The sequence below is a fragment of the Gnatocerus cornutus genome, chromosome 7 (genome assembly GCF_029298725.1).
Source record: "Gnatocerus cornutus isolate USDA-ARS CGAHR chromosome 7, icGnaCorn1.1, whole genome shotgun sequence".
NCBI lineage: Eukaryota > Metazoa > Arthropoda > Insecta > Coleoptera > Tenebrionidae > Gnatocerus > Gnatocerus cornutus.
The window spans coordinates 9,888,343-9,902,731 of record NC_142239.1 but is presented as its reverse complement, the minus strand read 5'-3'; the positions used below and the strand labels follow the sequence as shown (position 1 = coordinate 9,902,731).

The window sequence follows — 14,389 nt, the reverse complement described above, 5'->3', positions numbered from 1 at the left end:
GCGGTTTCTTTGTTACGAGACAACAGCGGGATTGATAATGGGAAATGACGTTTTTTTATTGTGTTTTTGGGCGTCAAAAAAGTGCAGTAGTACTTTATTGTTTTTTTCCTTTTTTTGAAGGCTATGAAGTACCACTTCAAAATAAGATAACCGATTGCCGTACTTCAATATTTATTTATTATAAACCACCTTATCTCACTATAACTGGCAGTAGTTAGTTTTTTATTGATAACATATCAAAATCGCACTAATTTCGTAACTTCAGCGACGTGATTTGCGGAAACACGGGTCATAGATGTAGCGCAAAATTATACGTGAAAATCCTAGGCGCTATGAAACCACCATATCCTTTTGCCCCTCTATGAAACAGCCCAATTCCAGATAAAGGTACCGCAATTGCCGATGCCACTGGTTGGGCGTCAAAAAATGGAACCGTTGTCTGTCCAGCATCCTTCTTTAAATCAGAATGAGTAAATTGGACGTAGTGGTCTGTGGTCAAATCGGTTGATGCTTCTTTCAAACGAGTGGGAATGTCGGGTTCGAAGAGTTTCAGTTCTTTTCCATTCCTGGAAAGTCTATTTGAACAAACTTACCTAGGTAAACACAGATTGTATACTTTATGTTGAAACGAAGATTTTTTTGTTCTTGAACGTAGCTGCTGTTGCTCAGTATTCCGGACGTGAAGTTGTAAGGTGTTACCAGAGCTTCCAGGTATAATCGGCCACGGATTTTGATGAAACGGACTCCTGTGATGACGGTACCATCATCCGCGGTGATGTCATTCAAATAAACACTTCGTTCTTCCCAAGAAAGCTTATGGTAGTCCTTAGCTTCCTTGATTTGTTTGTCAATTATTCTATAATTGCGCGGTGGTACCCATCGAATGGTACTGAGATCAATTTGACCGTATTCCATAATCCGACCTTCTTGAACTTGCAAGTGGATGATGCCATTATGCTTGATAAACCTCAAACCTGTAACAACCCTACACTGACTTGTTTTTTTTTATTTCATTTATTCGATAGTTACATATTATCCGATACGTTCGACATAGTCACATGCAAGTTTATGTATCTTTCGGAAAAGAACTTGGGTCCTTCGTCACACACGCAGAGGCAATAGGAACATTTCCAGTTTAACCGGGATATGTACGATTCCAACGTGTGTGTGGATTGACAACTAGTTTCTTGTCCATATTGTTGCTTATCGTCGAATTTGATGTAACCATACCGTCGATGATTCATTTCCATACTCTTAAATACAGGTTTTATACCAGAGTTTCTTTAATTGTTGACTTACTTGTGAACACACAGACATGGTTTGATCAACTGTGCGACATTCCATGACTGTTGGACATATTGTTTGTGATTTACACCACTCGTTGTCGTAACATTGCGTTTTTTTAACATATTTGAAATCTTCACATTCTTCATTACACTCACCATTTGGACTTAAGTTGACTTTATTAAGTACAAAACTGTGCATGAAGTTCACTACTTCAATATAAGTTTCATCTAAAACCAAAACGACGCACTCAGCGCACATATTGTCTCTCCAAAATATCGTTTCATTTCTTGTACTAATTAAACTAATAACGATTTCTTACTTTGTACGTGTCTACCCGGGTCGCATTTCCAGAATTTGGTTGAAGCACGTGCAATCTTAACACGAAAAAGTTCCGTTATGTTATTAATTTTGTCTTGGAATTCGTGAAGAGAATCGTTCATTTCCCGTGAATAATTCCCTGGAAATTATAATTTGATTTGTCACCACATAAAACCACTCAAATTTTACCTGTCTTGTACATCTTTTTTAAAATATATGCAGTCTGGGTGAGCGTAAAACCCTTCATGTTAATCACAAGAATCTCGTTCAAAAAGTTGTGCAGAATCTGAGCCAACGATTGTCCTTCTTTGCAGAACTGATTGGAGACCTCAGTATCAAATTGTTGGGAAAAAAGATTTAAAAAAATTGGCTCCGTAACTGTGTTATAAATGAAATTAACAAAACTGGGCACAGAGTTATGATGATGAGAAACAATGTTATTAGCAAAGTCAATTAACGTCGAATTTTCATATTTATTGTAGTCCATAACGTACTTCTTCATTACTCTGAACTGATGGTTGATGAAAATTTGTCTCATTCGAATTTCGTTCAAGTTTAGTTCTAAACGAACTATGTTTCTGTGATTGGCAATCAGACGTTGGATCATATTGATGTTGTTCCCTACAAACCTTTAAAATTCACTAAATTATACCAAAAAGTTTTTACCTGGTTCGTCTAGTTGTCTGCTCACGTCGCTGATTCCCATATTGAGACTGTTTAACTTCTCAAAGACTTGGCGTTCGTCAGGAGAGTCATTTAAGTCTACATCGATTAGTTCACCTGTGTCCATCAGTAATTGAACGTCGTCTAGGATCTCTTTGAGTACTTGGAAAACCGTTACTGCCGGTGTGGAGAATTTGAAACAACAAAGCGTCAAAATGAGGAACAAAGAAATTCGCATTTTGGTTGTCTGTTACTAAACTGAGTTCTGATATCTAAACTTGATACGATTTTGAGATTACGTTCGATCACATCTTATTTTTACAATTTATCAGACGAACTGTTTTTTTTTTGTTTAAAAAGGTATTTTTTTTTATTTTGGTGCTTTAAGAGCCTTATTAAAGCATTGTATTTCAATTGTTTCCTTAAAATAACGTTTTGTGAGTTGGTACTCCTGCCAATTGTTTGTCAAAACTATATGAACTTGAGTTTAAAATAATCTAAATCGGGCACTAGAGTTTGCGGCGTTTTTTAATAAACACCTTGTATCTTAGGGGTCAATTCTAATTCAGTGCCGCAAATCGGTTACGCAGCGGCAAAGTTGCTGCACTGTCAAATGCAAAATAAAATGATGCAAAACGCGCTAAAACGATGTCGAGCGGCGTTATTTTATTAAACATAGGGTAGACAAGTACTTGACAAAACGACTTGCATAATCTCATTCTTGTAGTGCTAACCAATTTAGCAAGATTTGACTCCAAAATTTGGATAAAATAAAGCCGAATGACAGATGCCGCAGTATTCATGGTAACCAGGGTTTGCGTTAACGCAAAATCGAATTAGAATTAAGCCCTTAGGGCTAATTTTTTGCATTTGACAGTGCGACAACTTTGTGCGTAACCGACTTGCGGCACTGAATTAGAATTGACCCCTTATATTGGATTTGAACCGAACTAGCTTTCAATTCAAAATAAAATAACAACCGATTGTTTAATCTATAATATTTATTTATTACAAACTACCTTATCTTACCAAAATTGCTAATTGTGTTTTATTGATAACATATCAAAATCGCACTAATTTCGTAACTCCAGCGACGTGTTTTGCGGAAACACGGGTCTCAGATGTTGCGCAAAATTATACGTGAAAATCCTAGGCGCTATGAAACCACCATATCCTTTTGCCCCTCTATGAAACAGCCCAATTCCAGTTAAGGGTACCGCAATGGCCGATGCCACTGGTTGGGCGTCAAAAAATGGAACTGTTGTCTGTCCAGCATCCTTCTTTAAATCAGAATGAGTAAATTGGACGCAGTGGTCTGTGGTCAAATCGGTTGATACTTCTTTTAAACGAGTGGGAATGTCGGGTTCGAAGAGTTTCAGTTCTCTTCCAAACCTGGAAAGTCTATTTGATCACACTTACTTAGGAAAAAAGAGATAGTATACTTCGTGTTGAAACGAAGATTTTTTTGTTCTTGAAAGTAGCTGCCGTTGCTCAGTCTTCCGGACGTGAAGTTGTAAGGTGTTACCACAGCTTCGAGGTATAATCGGCTACGGATTTTGATGAATCGGACTCCGGTGATGACGGTACCATCATCCGCGGTGATGTCATTCAAATAAACACTTCGTTCTTCCCAAGAAAGCTTATGGTAGTCTCTACCTTCCGTGATGTTTTTGGTTATTTTACTATAATTGCGCGGTGGTACCCATCGGATGGTACTGAGGTCAATTTGACCGTATTCCATGATCCGACCTTCTTGAACTTGCAAGTGGATGATGCCATTTTGCTTGATGAACCTCAAACCTGTAACAACCCTACGCTGACTTTTTTTTTATTTCATTTATTCGGAAGTTACATATTATCTGTTACGTTCGACGTAGTCAAATGCAAGTTTATGTATCTTTCGGAAAAGAACTTGGGTCCCTCGTCACACACGCATAAGCAATAAGAACATTTCCAGAATAACCAGAATCTGTACGGTTCCAAGTTATTTGTGAATCGACAACTAGTTTTTCGTCCATATTGTTGGTTATCGTCGAATTTGATGTAACCATATCGGCGATGAGTCGTTACCATGCTCTTAAATACAACTTTAAAACCAGAGTTTCTTCAATTGTTGACTTACTTGGGAACACACAGACATGGTTTGCTCGACTGTGCGACATTTCATGACTGTTGGACATGTTGTTTGTGATTTACACCACTCGTTGTCGTAACATTGCGTTTTTTTAACATATTTGAAATCTTCACATTGTTCATTACAATTACCAGTTGGACTTAAGTTGACTTCATTCAGTACAAAACTGTGCAAGAAGTTTACTACTTCAATGTAAGTCTCATCTAAAATAAAAACGTCACGCTCGGCGCACATATTGCGTCTCCAAAATATTGTTTCATTTTTTGATCTGTTGAAACAAATAACGATTTCTTACTTGGAACGTGTTTATCCGGGTCGCATTTCCAGAATTTGGGTGAAGCGCTAGCAATTTTATCACGAAAAAGTTCCAATAACTTGTTAATTCTCTTTTGGAATTGATAAAAACCATCTTTCATTTCCTGTGAATAATTCCCTGGAAATTATAATTTAACACCATATAAAACCACTCATTTTTACCTGTCTTGTACATCATTTTGAAGATGTAGGCAGTGTGGGTGAGCGTAAAACCCTTCATGTTAATCATAAGAATCTCGTTTAAGAAATAGTGCAGAATCTGAGTCAACGATTGCCCTTCCTTGCAGAAGTAATTGATGTCCTCGCGATTGAATTGTTGAGAAAAAAAATCAAGAAATTGTGGCTCCGTGAGTGTGTCATAAATAAAATCAACAAAACTGGGCACGGAGTTATTATGATGTGAGACGATGTTATTAGCAAAGTCAATTAACGTCGAATTTTCATATTCGTTGTAGTCTATGACGTACTTTTCCATTAGAGTGAATTGCTGGTTTATAAAGACTTGTCTCATTCGAATTTGCTTCAAGTTTTGTTCGAAACCTGTGTTTTCGAGGTTGATAATCAGACGTTGGATCATATTGATATTGTTCCCTGAAAATCTTTCATAAAATACACTAAATAGTACCAAAAATGTGTTTACCGAGTTCTTCAAGTTGTTTGCTCACACTGGTGATTCCCGTCCAGAGACTGTCTAATTTGACAAAGACCTTTCGTTCGTCAATAGTCTTATTTAGGTCTGTATCTAATAGTTCTTTTGTGTCCATCAGTAATTGAACATCGTCTTGCACCTCTTTGAGTACCTGGAAGACCGTTACTGCAATAACCGGTGCCGGTGTGGAGAGGATGAAACAACAAAGCGTCAAAATGAGGAACAAAGAAATTCGCATTTTGGTTGTCTGTTACTAAACTGAGTTCTGATATCTAAACTTGATACGATCTTGAGATTACGTTCGATCACACGTTATTTTTACAATTTATCAGACGAACTCTTTTTTTTGTTTAGAATTTGGTGCACGAGTTCCCGGTGTACAAAACGAGTGCACCAATGCCATTATAATACAATATAATACAACTTTTTCGAATTTGCACCCTTTTTTTAATAAAAAATTTAAATTTTCCAATTTTAAGAGTTTTCGTGTTACACGATTGGTAATGGTTTTGTAACCACGACTTGCCACTTGATTTTCAAATTCAATTTAAAATTTGACATTTATTGAGTTTCACTATCACTGAATTTTAACCTAACCTCACAACTTGCATTCACATCTATCTATTATATTTAGGTACAATTATTGTTGGCCGCAAAGGACAATTCAATTATATTGATACATTTTTTATTCACGCTGGAATTTATTAAACACGAATCGTAAAATCCAAATTGACCAAGAACTTGACAGGAAACGGGTGACAGCCAGACTAATTAGCTCTGCCAATTTTAAAAAACAAAATTTCCTACTTTGAGTTCTTTTATAGATACCTCCAAATTGAGTACTTTAATGGACCTATTAAAGCGGCAAATTCGAAAAACACTGTTTTGTGAGTTAGTACTCCTGTCAATTGTTTGTCAAAAACTAAATATATGAGCTTGTGGGTATCAAATAAAAGACAGTTTTTAAATAATCTAAATCTTATTAAACAAACACCTTGTATCTTATCCTGGATTTGAACCGAACTACCTTTCAATTCAAAATAAGATAAGAACCGATTGTTCAACATATAATATTTATTTATTACAAACTACCTTATCTTACCAAAATTGCTAATTGTGTTTTATTGATAACATATCAAAATCGCACTAATTTCGTAACTCCAGCGACGTGTTTTGCTGAAACACGGGTCTTAGATGTTGCGTAAAATTATACGTGAAAATCCTAGGCGCTATGAAACCACCATATCCTTTTGCCCCTCTATGAAACAGCCCAATTCCAGATAAAGGTACCGCAATGGCCGAGGCCACTGGTTGGGCGTCAAAAAATGGAACCGTTGTCTGTCCAGCATCCTTCTTTAAATCAGAATGAGTAAATTGGACGTAGTGGTCTGTGGTTAAATCGGTTGATGCTCCTTTCAAACGTGTTGGAATGTCGGGTTCGAAGAGTTTCAGTTCTCTTCCAAACCTGGAAAGTCTATTTGAACAAACTTACTCAGGTAAAAACAGATTGTATACTTCATGTTGAAACGAAGATTTTTTTGTTCTTGAACGTAGCTGCCGTTGCTCAGTCTTCCGGACATGAAGTTGTAAGATGTTACCACAGCTTCGAGGTATAATCGGCCACGGATTTTGATGAATCGGACTCCTGTGATGACGGTACCATCATCCGCGGTGATGTCATTCAAATAAACACTTCGTTCTTCCCAAGAAAGCTTATGGTAGTCTCTACCTTCCTTAACATTTTTGGTTGTTTTACTATAATTGCGCGGTGGTACCCAGCGGATGGTACTGAGATCAATTTGACCGTTTTTCATGATCCGACCTTCTTGAATTTGCAAGTGGATGATGCCATTATGCTTGATGAACCTCAAACCTGTAACAACCCTACACTGACTTGTTTTTTTTATTCTAATCATTCGATAGTTACATATTGTCCGATATGTTCGACATAGTCAAATGCAAGTTTATGTATCTTTCGGAAAAGAACTTGGGTCCCTCGTCACACACGCAGAGGCAATAGGAACATTTCCAGATTAACCAGGATCTGTACGATTCCAACCTGTCTGAGGGCTGACAACTAGTTTCTTGTCCATATTTTTGGTTGTTGTCAAGTTCGATGTAACCATACCGTCGATGATTCATATCCATACTCTTAAATACAGATTTTATACGAGAGTTTCTTTAATTGTTGACTTACTTGTGAACACACATACATGGTTTGCTCGACTGTGCGACATTCCATGACTGTTGGACATGTTGTTTGTGATTTACACCACTCGTCGTCGTAACATTGCGTTTTTTTAACATATTTGAAATCTTCACATCGTTCATTACACTTACCATTTGGACTTAAGTTGACTTCATTCAGTACAAAACTGTGCAAGAAGTTTACTACTTCAATGTAAGTCTCATCTAAAACCAAAACGACGCACTCAGCGCACATATTGTCTCTCCAAAATATCGTTTCATTTTTTGTACCAATGAAACAAATAACGATTTCTTACTTGGTATGTGTCTATCCGGGTCGCATTTCCAGAATTTGGGTGAAGCGCTAGCAATTTTATCACGAAAAAGTTCCGTTATGTTGTTAATTCTGTCTTTGAATTCGTGAACAGTATTGTTCATTTCCCGTGAATAATTCCCTGGAAATTATAATTTGACACCACACAAAACCACTCAAATTTTACCTGTCTTGTACATCTTTTTGAATATATAGGCATTGTGGGTGAGCGTGAAACCCTTCATGTTAATCACAAGAATCTCGTTCAAAAAGTTGTGCAGAATCTGAGCCAACGATTGCCCTTCTTTGCAGAACTGATTGGAGACCTCAATATCAAATTGTTGGGAAAAAAGATTTAAAAAATTTGTCTCCGTGACTGTGTAATAAATGAAATCAACAAAACTGGGCACTGAGTTATGATTATGTGAGACAATGTTGTTAGCAAAGTCAATTAACGTCGAATTTTCATATTCATCGTAGTCCATAACGTACTTCTCCATTAGAGTGAACTGCTTGTTGATAAAAATTTGTCTCATTCGAATTTCGTTCAAGTTTAGTTCTAAACGAACTGTGTTTCCGATATTGGCAATCATGCGTTGGATCATATTGATGCTGTTCCCTACAAACCTTTAAAATACACCAAATTGTACTAAAAAGTTTTTACCTAGTTCGTCTAGTTGTCTGCTCACGTCGCTGATTCCCATAATGAGACTGTCTAACTTCTCAAAGACTTGGCGTTCGTCAGGAGAGTCATTTAAGTCAATATCGATTAGTTCCCCTGTGTCCATCAGTAACTGAACGCTGTCTGCGATCTCTTTGATTACTTGGAAGACCGTAACTGCAATGAATGGTGTGGCAAAATTAAAACAACAGACCGTTAGAACGAGGAACAAAGGAAAACGCATTTTGACAGGATGTTTTACTGTATGATACTAAACTGACTTTGATATCGAAGGTTGATTCAATCTTGAGATTACGTTCGATAATTCCTTATTTTTGCAATTTATCAGACGAACTTTTTTTAATTTACAAACATTATTTTTTGTTTCGGTGCTCTAAAAGACTGATTAACCCAAAATTTCAATTGTTTACGTAAAGCACCGTTTCTTCTATCAATTGCTTGTCAAAACTACTGTGCTATCTAAACTCTTGCAGACATACGTTGCAAATCTCAAGGGTTTTTTTGGTCTAAATAATTAAATAACTCAACCTAACTACATAAGCTCAGCTTTGATTGAGTTTGTTTTTTGAAATCTGAGCTTAACTAGGAAACTAAGTCGAACTACGAAGCTCAAGCTAACTACATCTATTGTAACTACGATGCTCAGTGTTCAACCGAGCTTGTTTTTAAAAGACAACTTAACTACATCTTGTCGAACTACGAAACTCAGTCTAACTACACTTAGTATAACTACGAAGCTCAGCCTTATTAGAATAAGCATGTTTTTGTCTTAACTGCAAGGAGTATAACTACGAAACTCAATTTAACTACGTCTACTGTAACTACGAACTTTCGTTTATATTTTCTCCAACTTTCTTACGAAAGTTGGGTGTTAATCTAAATATGGAACTTTTACATCGATTTTTTATTAATATCGATTTTACCGAAAACAACATCGATTTTTAATATACCAGAGCTCATTACTATCAGTCCACTCATTAAAAAGTTAAGTTGGCAGCAGCCCCTAGCGATTTTTATCAATAGTTGGCAGCAATAGCGTTTGACCTTGATCCAACTGTGGCATGCGTAGAAGCTAATCGTCTTGCGCAACATTGCCAGAATTTGTTAAATTTCTATTGAAATCTTTCTTTTGCACTAAATTGTTAATTAAATATTGATTAATGTACTTAACTTTGACAACATGTTAACCTCAAAAATCACTACATTCAACTGCCCCTAATTTTCTCCCTAAAGAAATGAAAGCCTGATTTACACCCAAGAATTTTTGAAAATTTACACAGGCGAGTGGACTGATAGCAATGAGCCGCACTTTACATATATTTTTATTTTCGATGTATCATTAAAAATCGATAATTGCGGTTTCGAGGTATGTATTTTATTTTACACTTTTGATTTTGGTAATATAAAGAAGACTAGAATTTAATTTAAGGGAGTTATGTTTTAGAATTTTGTTTATTCTTATTAATCTCGGATTTGTTTTTTTATAATTTATTTACTTATTAATTTGTTTATTACTTAAGGTTTTTATTTATTTTTGTTTTTCACAATAAACTATGCTATTACAACTGCATTACAACCGGCAACGTTGCCTAGGGAGATTTTTGGTGAGAAAAAAGTTGTCAAATTTTTGACATTTCTGAAAATTAAGGCAGTGTTTCCGTTAAAAACGTTTCTTTTACAGCCTGTTGGATTGCAAATCAAATGATTTAATAGAGAAAAGACTCGGCACAGCCTGAAAGGCCGTTTTGGGTAATCAAATTGTCAATTAGGCAGCTAACCTATTTGATTTTATCACCAAAAAGTCACCATCGACGACGTTGCCGGTTGTAAAGTGGTGGGAGAGTGCGGTGTTGGTGATTTTTCAATAAAAAAAAACGGACTTTATATTGAGTTTTTTTTATTTAGTATTTTTCAAAATCGATGTAATTGTGCTCTTGTTGAAATTGAGTTCAACATCGATTTTTTTTACTCGATGTTCCCAGATTTATGTTAATCTACTATTTCTCTGCGCTTGAATTTCAAAGGGTCCTTTTTGTCCTCAGGTGGCGTTTTACGAAATCCTGAACGACCTGTGGGTGCGAAACGGCCTCCAAATCAAGGGCCAAGCCATGACGTACATCCAAGGCAACTTCTGCAATTCTATGGTGGACGCGGATCTGTACCTCCTCCAAATCGCTTGCACCAGGATGTGTCCCAACGAATTCGTCTCTCTAATTATAGACAAGCAAGTACTAAATGATTGATTTTAGTGGTATTAACTGTGAAGTCTTTAGGTTTCATGTGACGGAATCGTTGAGTTTGGCCCCAGAGCGAGCCCCCCAGAATCCGTATCTTAAACCGGAACACAACACGCGCATGCTGGAGAGCTTCCTCACCTTTTTGGCGACGTTGGTGACGGTCCGTACCAACATTGGTGAGTTTTAGATATCGTAAAAGTTGTTTTGTTTTCGCATCGCGACAGGAGACGTACAGTCTATCGCTTATCATCGCGATAATCTAAAAATATCTAAAAATATATACGTTTTGACACACTTTTGTTATCTGCAGGGCTCACCGAAACCGAGTTAAATCGCCTCGAAATGGTGACGTTGCTCTGCATGAGCGACAGGACTCATTCCCAGCTCATGGAGTTGATGCCGGAGAGGTGTGGCACGTCACAAACTCGCGACTTTGAGACGCTGTTGGCAGAACTGGCCGATTACAGAAGGCCGGTTCTGGACCCCAGCGGGGGGAATCTGCAGCAGGGGCTGTATTCCGCGAAACCTCATGTTTGGGAGAATCTCTACGACCCCATTCATGTTTTGTTAAGGGCTGTGCATCGTAGGGATTTTCATACTTCTATGGATCGATACACTGATTTGTAAGGTCTTGGGATGTTGAGGCACTGTAATAATTAATTGGTTGTAGTGTGAAGGATAGTAATAAATTGAAGGCTGGGACGAGTCCATGGTTGCCATTCAGGGAACCCACGAAGTGTTCAGAGGCGTACGATGACCCAAGACTGATCCTAAAATCAAAAGTTTTTCATTCTGTAGTGTTGGTCATACTGCAGAAGGCTGTCAAAGGACAGATTCCTGAAGATGTGATGGCGTTGATCATTTTCCTGCTGGACCAGGCGGTCACCATAACTCAAGAAAAGACACCAAAGGTAAGAATCACGGTTTTCCACAACCCGTTCAATTATTATTCCCTCAGGACTCCAAACCCTTCCTCCCGAAACAACTGAACGATATGAACTTCGACAACTGGTTCCCCACCAACTGCATCTTCGAGAACCTCACCACGGTGGTCCATCGCGTGATTTTAACCCCAGAACCGGAAGTTTCCCCCATGACTTACAGCTCCGACAGCGACATCGAATGGGAGAACTCCGAAGTGGACACGGAAATGACCGACGTGAACACCGACGTTGGTACCAACATCCTCATGTTACCTGAGTCTGGTTGGAACCAAACCAGCACCGATTTGATGGTTTTCGTTCCACAAGACTCCTCCCCCGCGTTCGAAACGACCAATCCCGTGTTGGCTCTGCCTCCTTCCACCTCCATGGATGTGGATACGATGACGGTGGCCGTACCGTCGGTGTCTGTGGTGGCGACCCATCATGAACACCCCGCGTTGACAAATATGGTGCAATTAGCGGCGCTTACAGCTGGGAATGAAGTTGCGCGACAATGGTCAGAAACTGGCACGAGCACGGAGTTGGTGCCGTCAACGTCCAATTGTACGGGGCATAGGCGGGGCTACAGGAGGCGGCCGACGTTGGAAGGCGGGTCTACGTCCCCGCCCACAGTTGATTTGAACGAAAGTATCATATCGTTATTATTGAAATTGCATTGTCAATTATCGGGAGTACCTGACAGTTACAAGGCGGAGGGTGAAGACGAAACTAGTACTGACGGGGGGTTGATAGGAGACGGTCCCTTCTTTATCGGCAGGTTATTAAAGAAAATCTCTCGATTGGACGACGGGTGTAAACAGTGTATACAAGAAACTAGAATGAAACTGTGGCCCACACAGGAAGAACGAGACGAAGCGAAAAAACAGAAAGAAAACAGAGAGAAAGAAACACGAAGAAGACGAGCGAAAGAAAGACAACAGAAACTCATGGCGGAGTTTGCCAACAGACAAAGACAGTTCATGGAGAAGGCCATGGAAACTGACGAAACCACCCTTGACTCTGACGAAGAACTGTTTGTCAGTAAACAAGAATACGACTGTGTTATCTGCAACCAAGCCACGCCCAGTACTGAGGAAAAACCAATGGGATTAGTCGTGTGGATTCAAGCAACGAGCGTCATTGGCCACAGGCGGAGACACAGTCAATCAGTTCTGCCAACGTGCGATGACCAAAAAGCCATGTTAAGACGAGATGACACTTTGAGTGCGGAATTCGACAGGAGGTTGGAAGAGTTGAATAGGCATTTTGATCCGGTGAGTACACAAGAGTGTTTGGGTGGTTTTTTTATTTCATTTTTTACAGAAGTCTTGGTATCTATCGGTAAATGTGGGGTGGGATGGAGGAGTACACGTGCAGACTTGCGGTCATCATCTTCATTTCGATTGTTTGAATTCCTATCTGCAATCGTTGAGGTCGCAACAACGGCAAGTATCGTGAGTAAAAGATGTTTTTCTTTATTTGAGTTAGTAACCCACTAGAACCAACTTAACTGTTGTTTTTTCAGGGGCGAATATTTCTGTCCGCTCTGTAGACAACTAGCAAATTCAGTACTCCCCCTGGCGCCGCAACTGGGCGACTGTGCTCAAATGGTACGATCGAATCCCTCCAGTATGTCGCAGATTCTGGACGAACTACGCGAGTTCCTTAGGGAAAACGACCAAAAACCCGTAAGCTTAAAGTCATCCCACCAGTGCCCCTTCTTAATTTTTCCTTCTAGAGTAACACAAGTATGGCGGAAGCCATCGGGAAGATAATGGAAGTCATGACCAGTAGCACCCAACTCAAGCCAATGCTACGTTCGAAAAGTGACCGCCCGATTCCTCAAAGTCTTTTCCTCTTCGTGACGTCGATAGCTAGAACGAATTTAGAAACCGAATTGAGTCAAAGAGGGGGGACGCTGGTGACATCCAGTGATCCCCCGAACCCGTTGTTACCTAAACGAGATTGTATAGGTAAGTTTGTTGTGTTTTTTTGTTGAAGTGTAGGTTTTGATTGTGTGGTTGTAGTTCCTTTACTTCATGTACTTTCGGTGCATGCTCGAGTCGCCCGAGTTTTGGCGATGTGGCCCGCGTGGATGACGTTCCAGCAACTTTGCGGACTTCCGCCGAAACCGCCGAGTGATACAGCGTTGGCGCAGATCGAAGACGAAGTGCCGTTACTTCTTAAGGATCCCGTAGCTCTTTTGTTGCAGTTTATATTGTTACTGCCCTTACATTTAGATCAAAGTGAGTATGGTACAAGCTAAGACAAGTTCTTTTTTCTAACAATGTCAAAATCATAGAAAATGAAACAAAAGTTGGACAGTTGCTGACAACATTTTTTGGACATCAAACTTCTCTCAATTTTAGAAAGTCCATATAGTCCATACTTTACTGTCATATGATTGTCATTTTAATAGACGTGATTTTTATGATTGTGCCAAATATGACACAATTAAAAGTGGGATTCTGACAATCTAAGGGTGAATTTAGATTTATTGACATTGATGTCCAAAAACTTTTGTCAACAACTGACAACTGTAATTGGGACTGTCAGTTTACCATTTTCAATCATTGTTCGATATGCGTCAAATCTAAAATATGGCAAATTATTGGTTTGCAATTAACAGTATTTACTCATTCTCATCTACCGATTTTATTTCTAACAATGTCTAAGTCATA

The 14,389-nt window shown here is 38.7% G+C and overlaps 3 protein-coding genes across 3 annotated transcripts in view; 1 reads left to right on the top strand and 2 right to left on the bottom strand.

The window, feature by feature from the left end:
- The window catches only part of Ubr3 (Ubr3 ubiquitin ligase), a 50,681-nt gene that overhangs the window by 25,834 nt on the left and 10,458 nt on the right, over positions 1-14,389 (top strand). Inside the window, exons 8-16 of the mRNA XM_088040593.1 lie at positions 10,591-10,772; positions 10,822-10,961; positions 11,096-11,408; positions 11,456-11,696; positions 11,744-12,982; positions 13,032-13,162; positions 13,234-13,396; positions 13,447-13,681; positions 13,736-13,954. Coding sequence (XP_087896719.1) covers positions 10,591-10,772; positions 10,822-10,961; positions 11,096-11,408; positions 11,456-11,696; positions 11,744-12,982; positions 13,032-13,162; positions 13,234-13,396; positions 13,447-13,681; positions 13,736-13,954 — 2,863 coding nt within the window. The remainder of the gene's footprint in view (positions 1-10,590; positions 10,773-10,821; positions 10,962-11,095; positions 11,409-11,455; positions 11,697-11,743; positions 12,983-13,031; positions 13,163-13,233; positions 13,397-13,446; positions 13,682-13,735; positions 13,955-14,389) is intronic.
- On the bottom strand, positions 155-2,532 carry LOC148170787 (uncharacterized). The gene is made up of 7 exons (XM_088040628.1): positions 2,272-2,532; positions 1,795-2,226; positions 1,607-1,744; positions 1,300-1,514; positions 1,030-1,253; positions 617-985; positions 155-566 (listed from the first exon to the last, which is right to left on the bottom strand). Exons 1-7 carry the CDS (start codon positions 2,504-2,506, stop codon positions 290-292), a joined length of 1,890 nt encoding a protein of 629 aa, XP_087896754.1. The 5' UTR covers positions 2,507-2,532; the 3' UTR covers positions 155-289.
- LOC148170786 (uncharacterized) lies at positions 3,252-8,831 on the bottom strand. Its single transcript, XM_088041163.1, has 19 exons — positions 8,531-8,831; positions 8,054-8,485; positions 7,871-8,008; positions 7,564-7,778; positions 7,294-7,517; positions 6,882-7,250; positions 6,514-6,831; positions 6,469-6,476; positions 6,266-6,393; positions 5,969-5,987; positions 5,753-5,807; positions 5,678-5,705; positions 5,358-5,613; positions 4,880-5,308; positions 4,698-4,835; positions 4,391-4,605; positions 4,121-4,344; positions 3,711-4,079; positions 3,252-3,660 (listed from the first exon to the last, which is right to left on the bottom strand). Exons 1-19 carry the CDS (start codon positions 8,769-8,771, stop codon positions 3,342-3,344), a joined length of 4,125 nt encoding a protein of 1,374 aa, XP_087897289.1. The 5' UTR covers positions 8,772-8,831; the 3' UTR covers positions 3,252-3,341.

What these genes read in the sequence shown, in the direction of transcription:
- LOC148170787 (XM_088040628.1), bottom strand. Translation starts at nt 2,506, where the DNA reads ATGCGAATTTCTTTGTTCCTCATTTTGACGCTTTGTTGTTTCAAATTC. An exon ending in AAAAAAGATGTACAAGACAG is followed by an intron (nt 1,745 to 1,794) that starts GTAAAATTTGAG and finishes TATAATTTCCAG; the next exon opens with GGAATTATTCACGGGAAATG. An exon ending in AATCTTCGTTTCAACATAAA is followed by an intron (nt 567 to 616) that starts GTATACAATCTG and finishes TAGACTTTCCAG; the next exon opens with GAATGGAAAAGAACTGAAAC.
- LOC148170786 (XM_088041163.1), bottom strand. Translation starts at nt 8,771, where the DNA reads ATGCGTTTTCCTTTGTTCCTCGTTCTAACGGTCTGTTGTTTTAATTTT. An exon ending in ATAATGGCATTGGTGCACTC is followed by an intron (nt 5,706 to 5,752) that starts GTTTTGTACACC and finishes AACAAAAAAAAG; the next exon opens with AGTTCGTCTGATAAATTGTA. An exon ending in AATCTTCGTTTCAACACGAA is followed by an intron (nt 3,661 to 3,710) that starts GTATACTATCTC and finishes TAGACTTTCCAG; the next exon opens with GTTTGGAAGAGAACTGAAAC.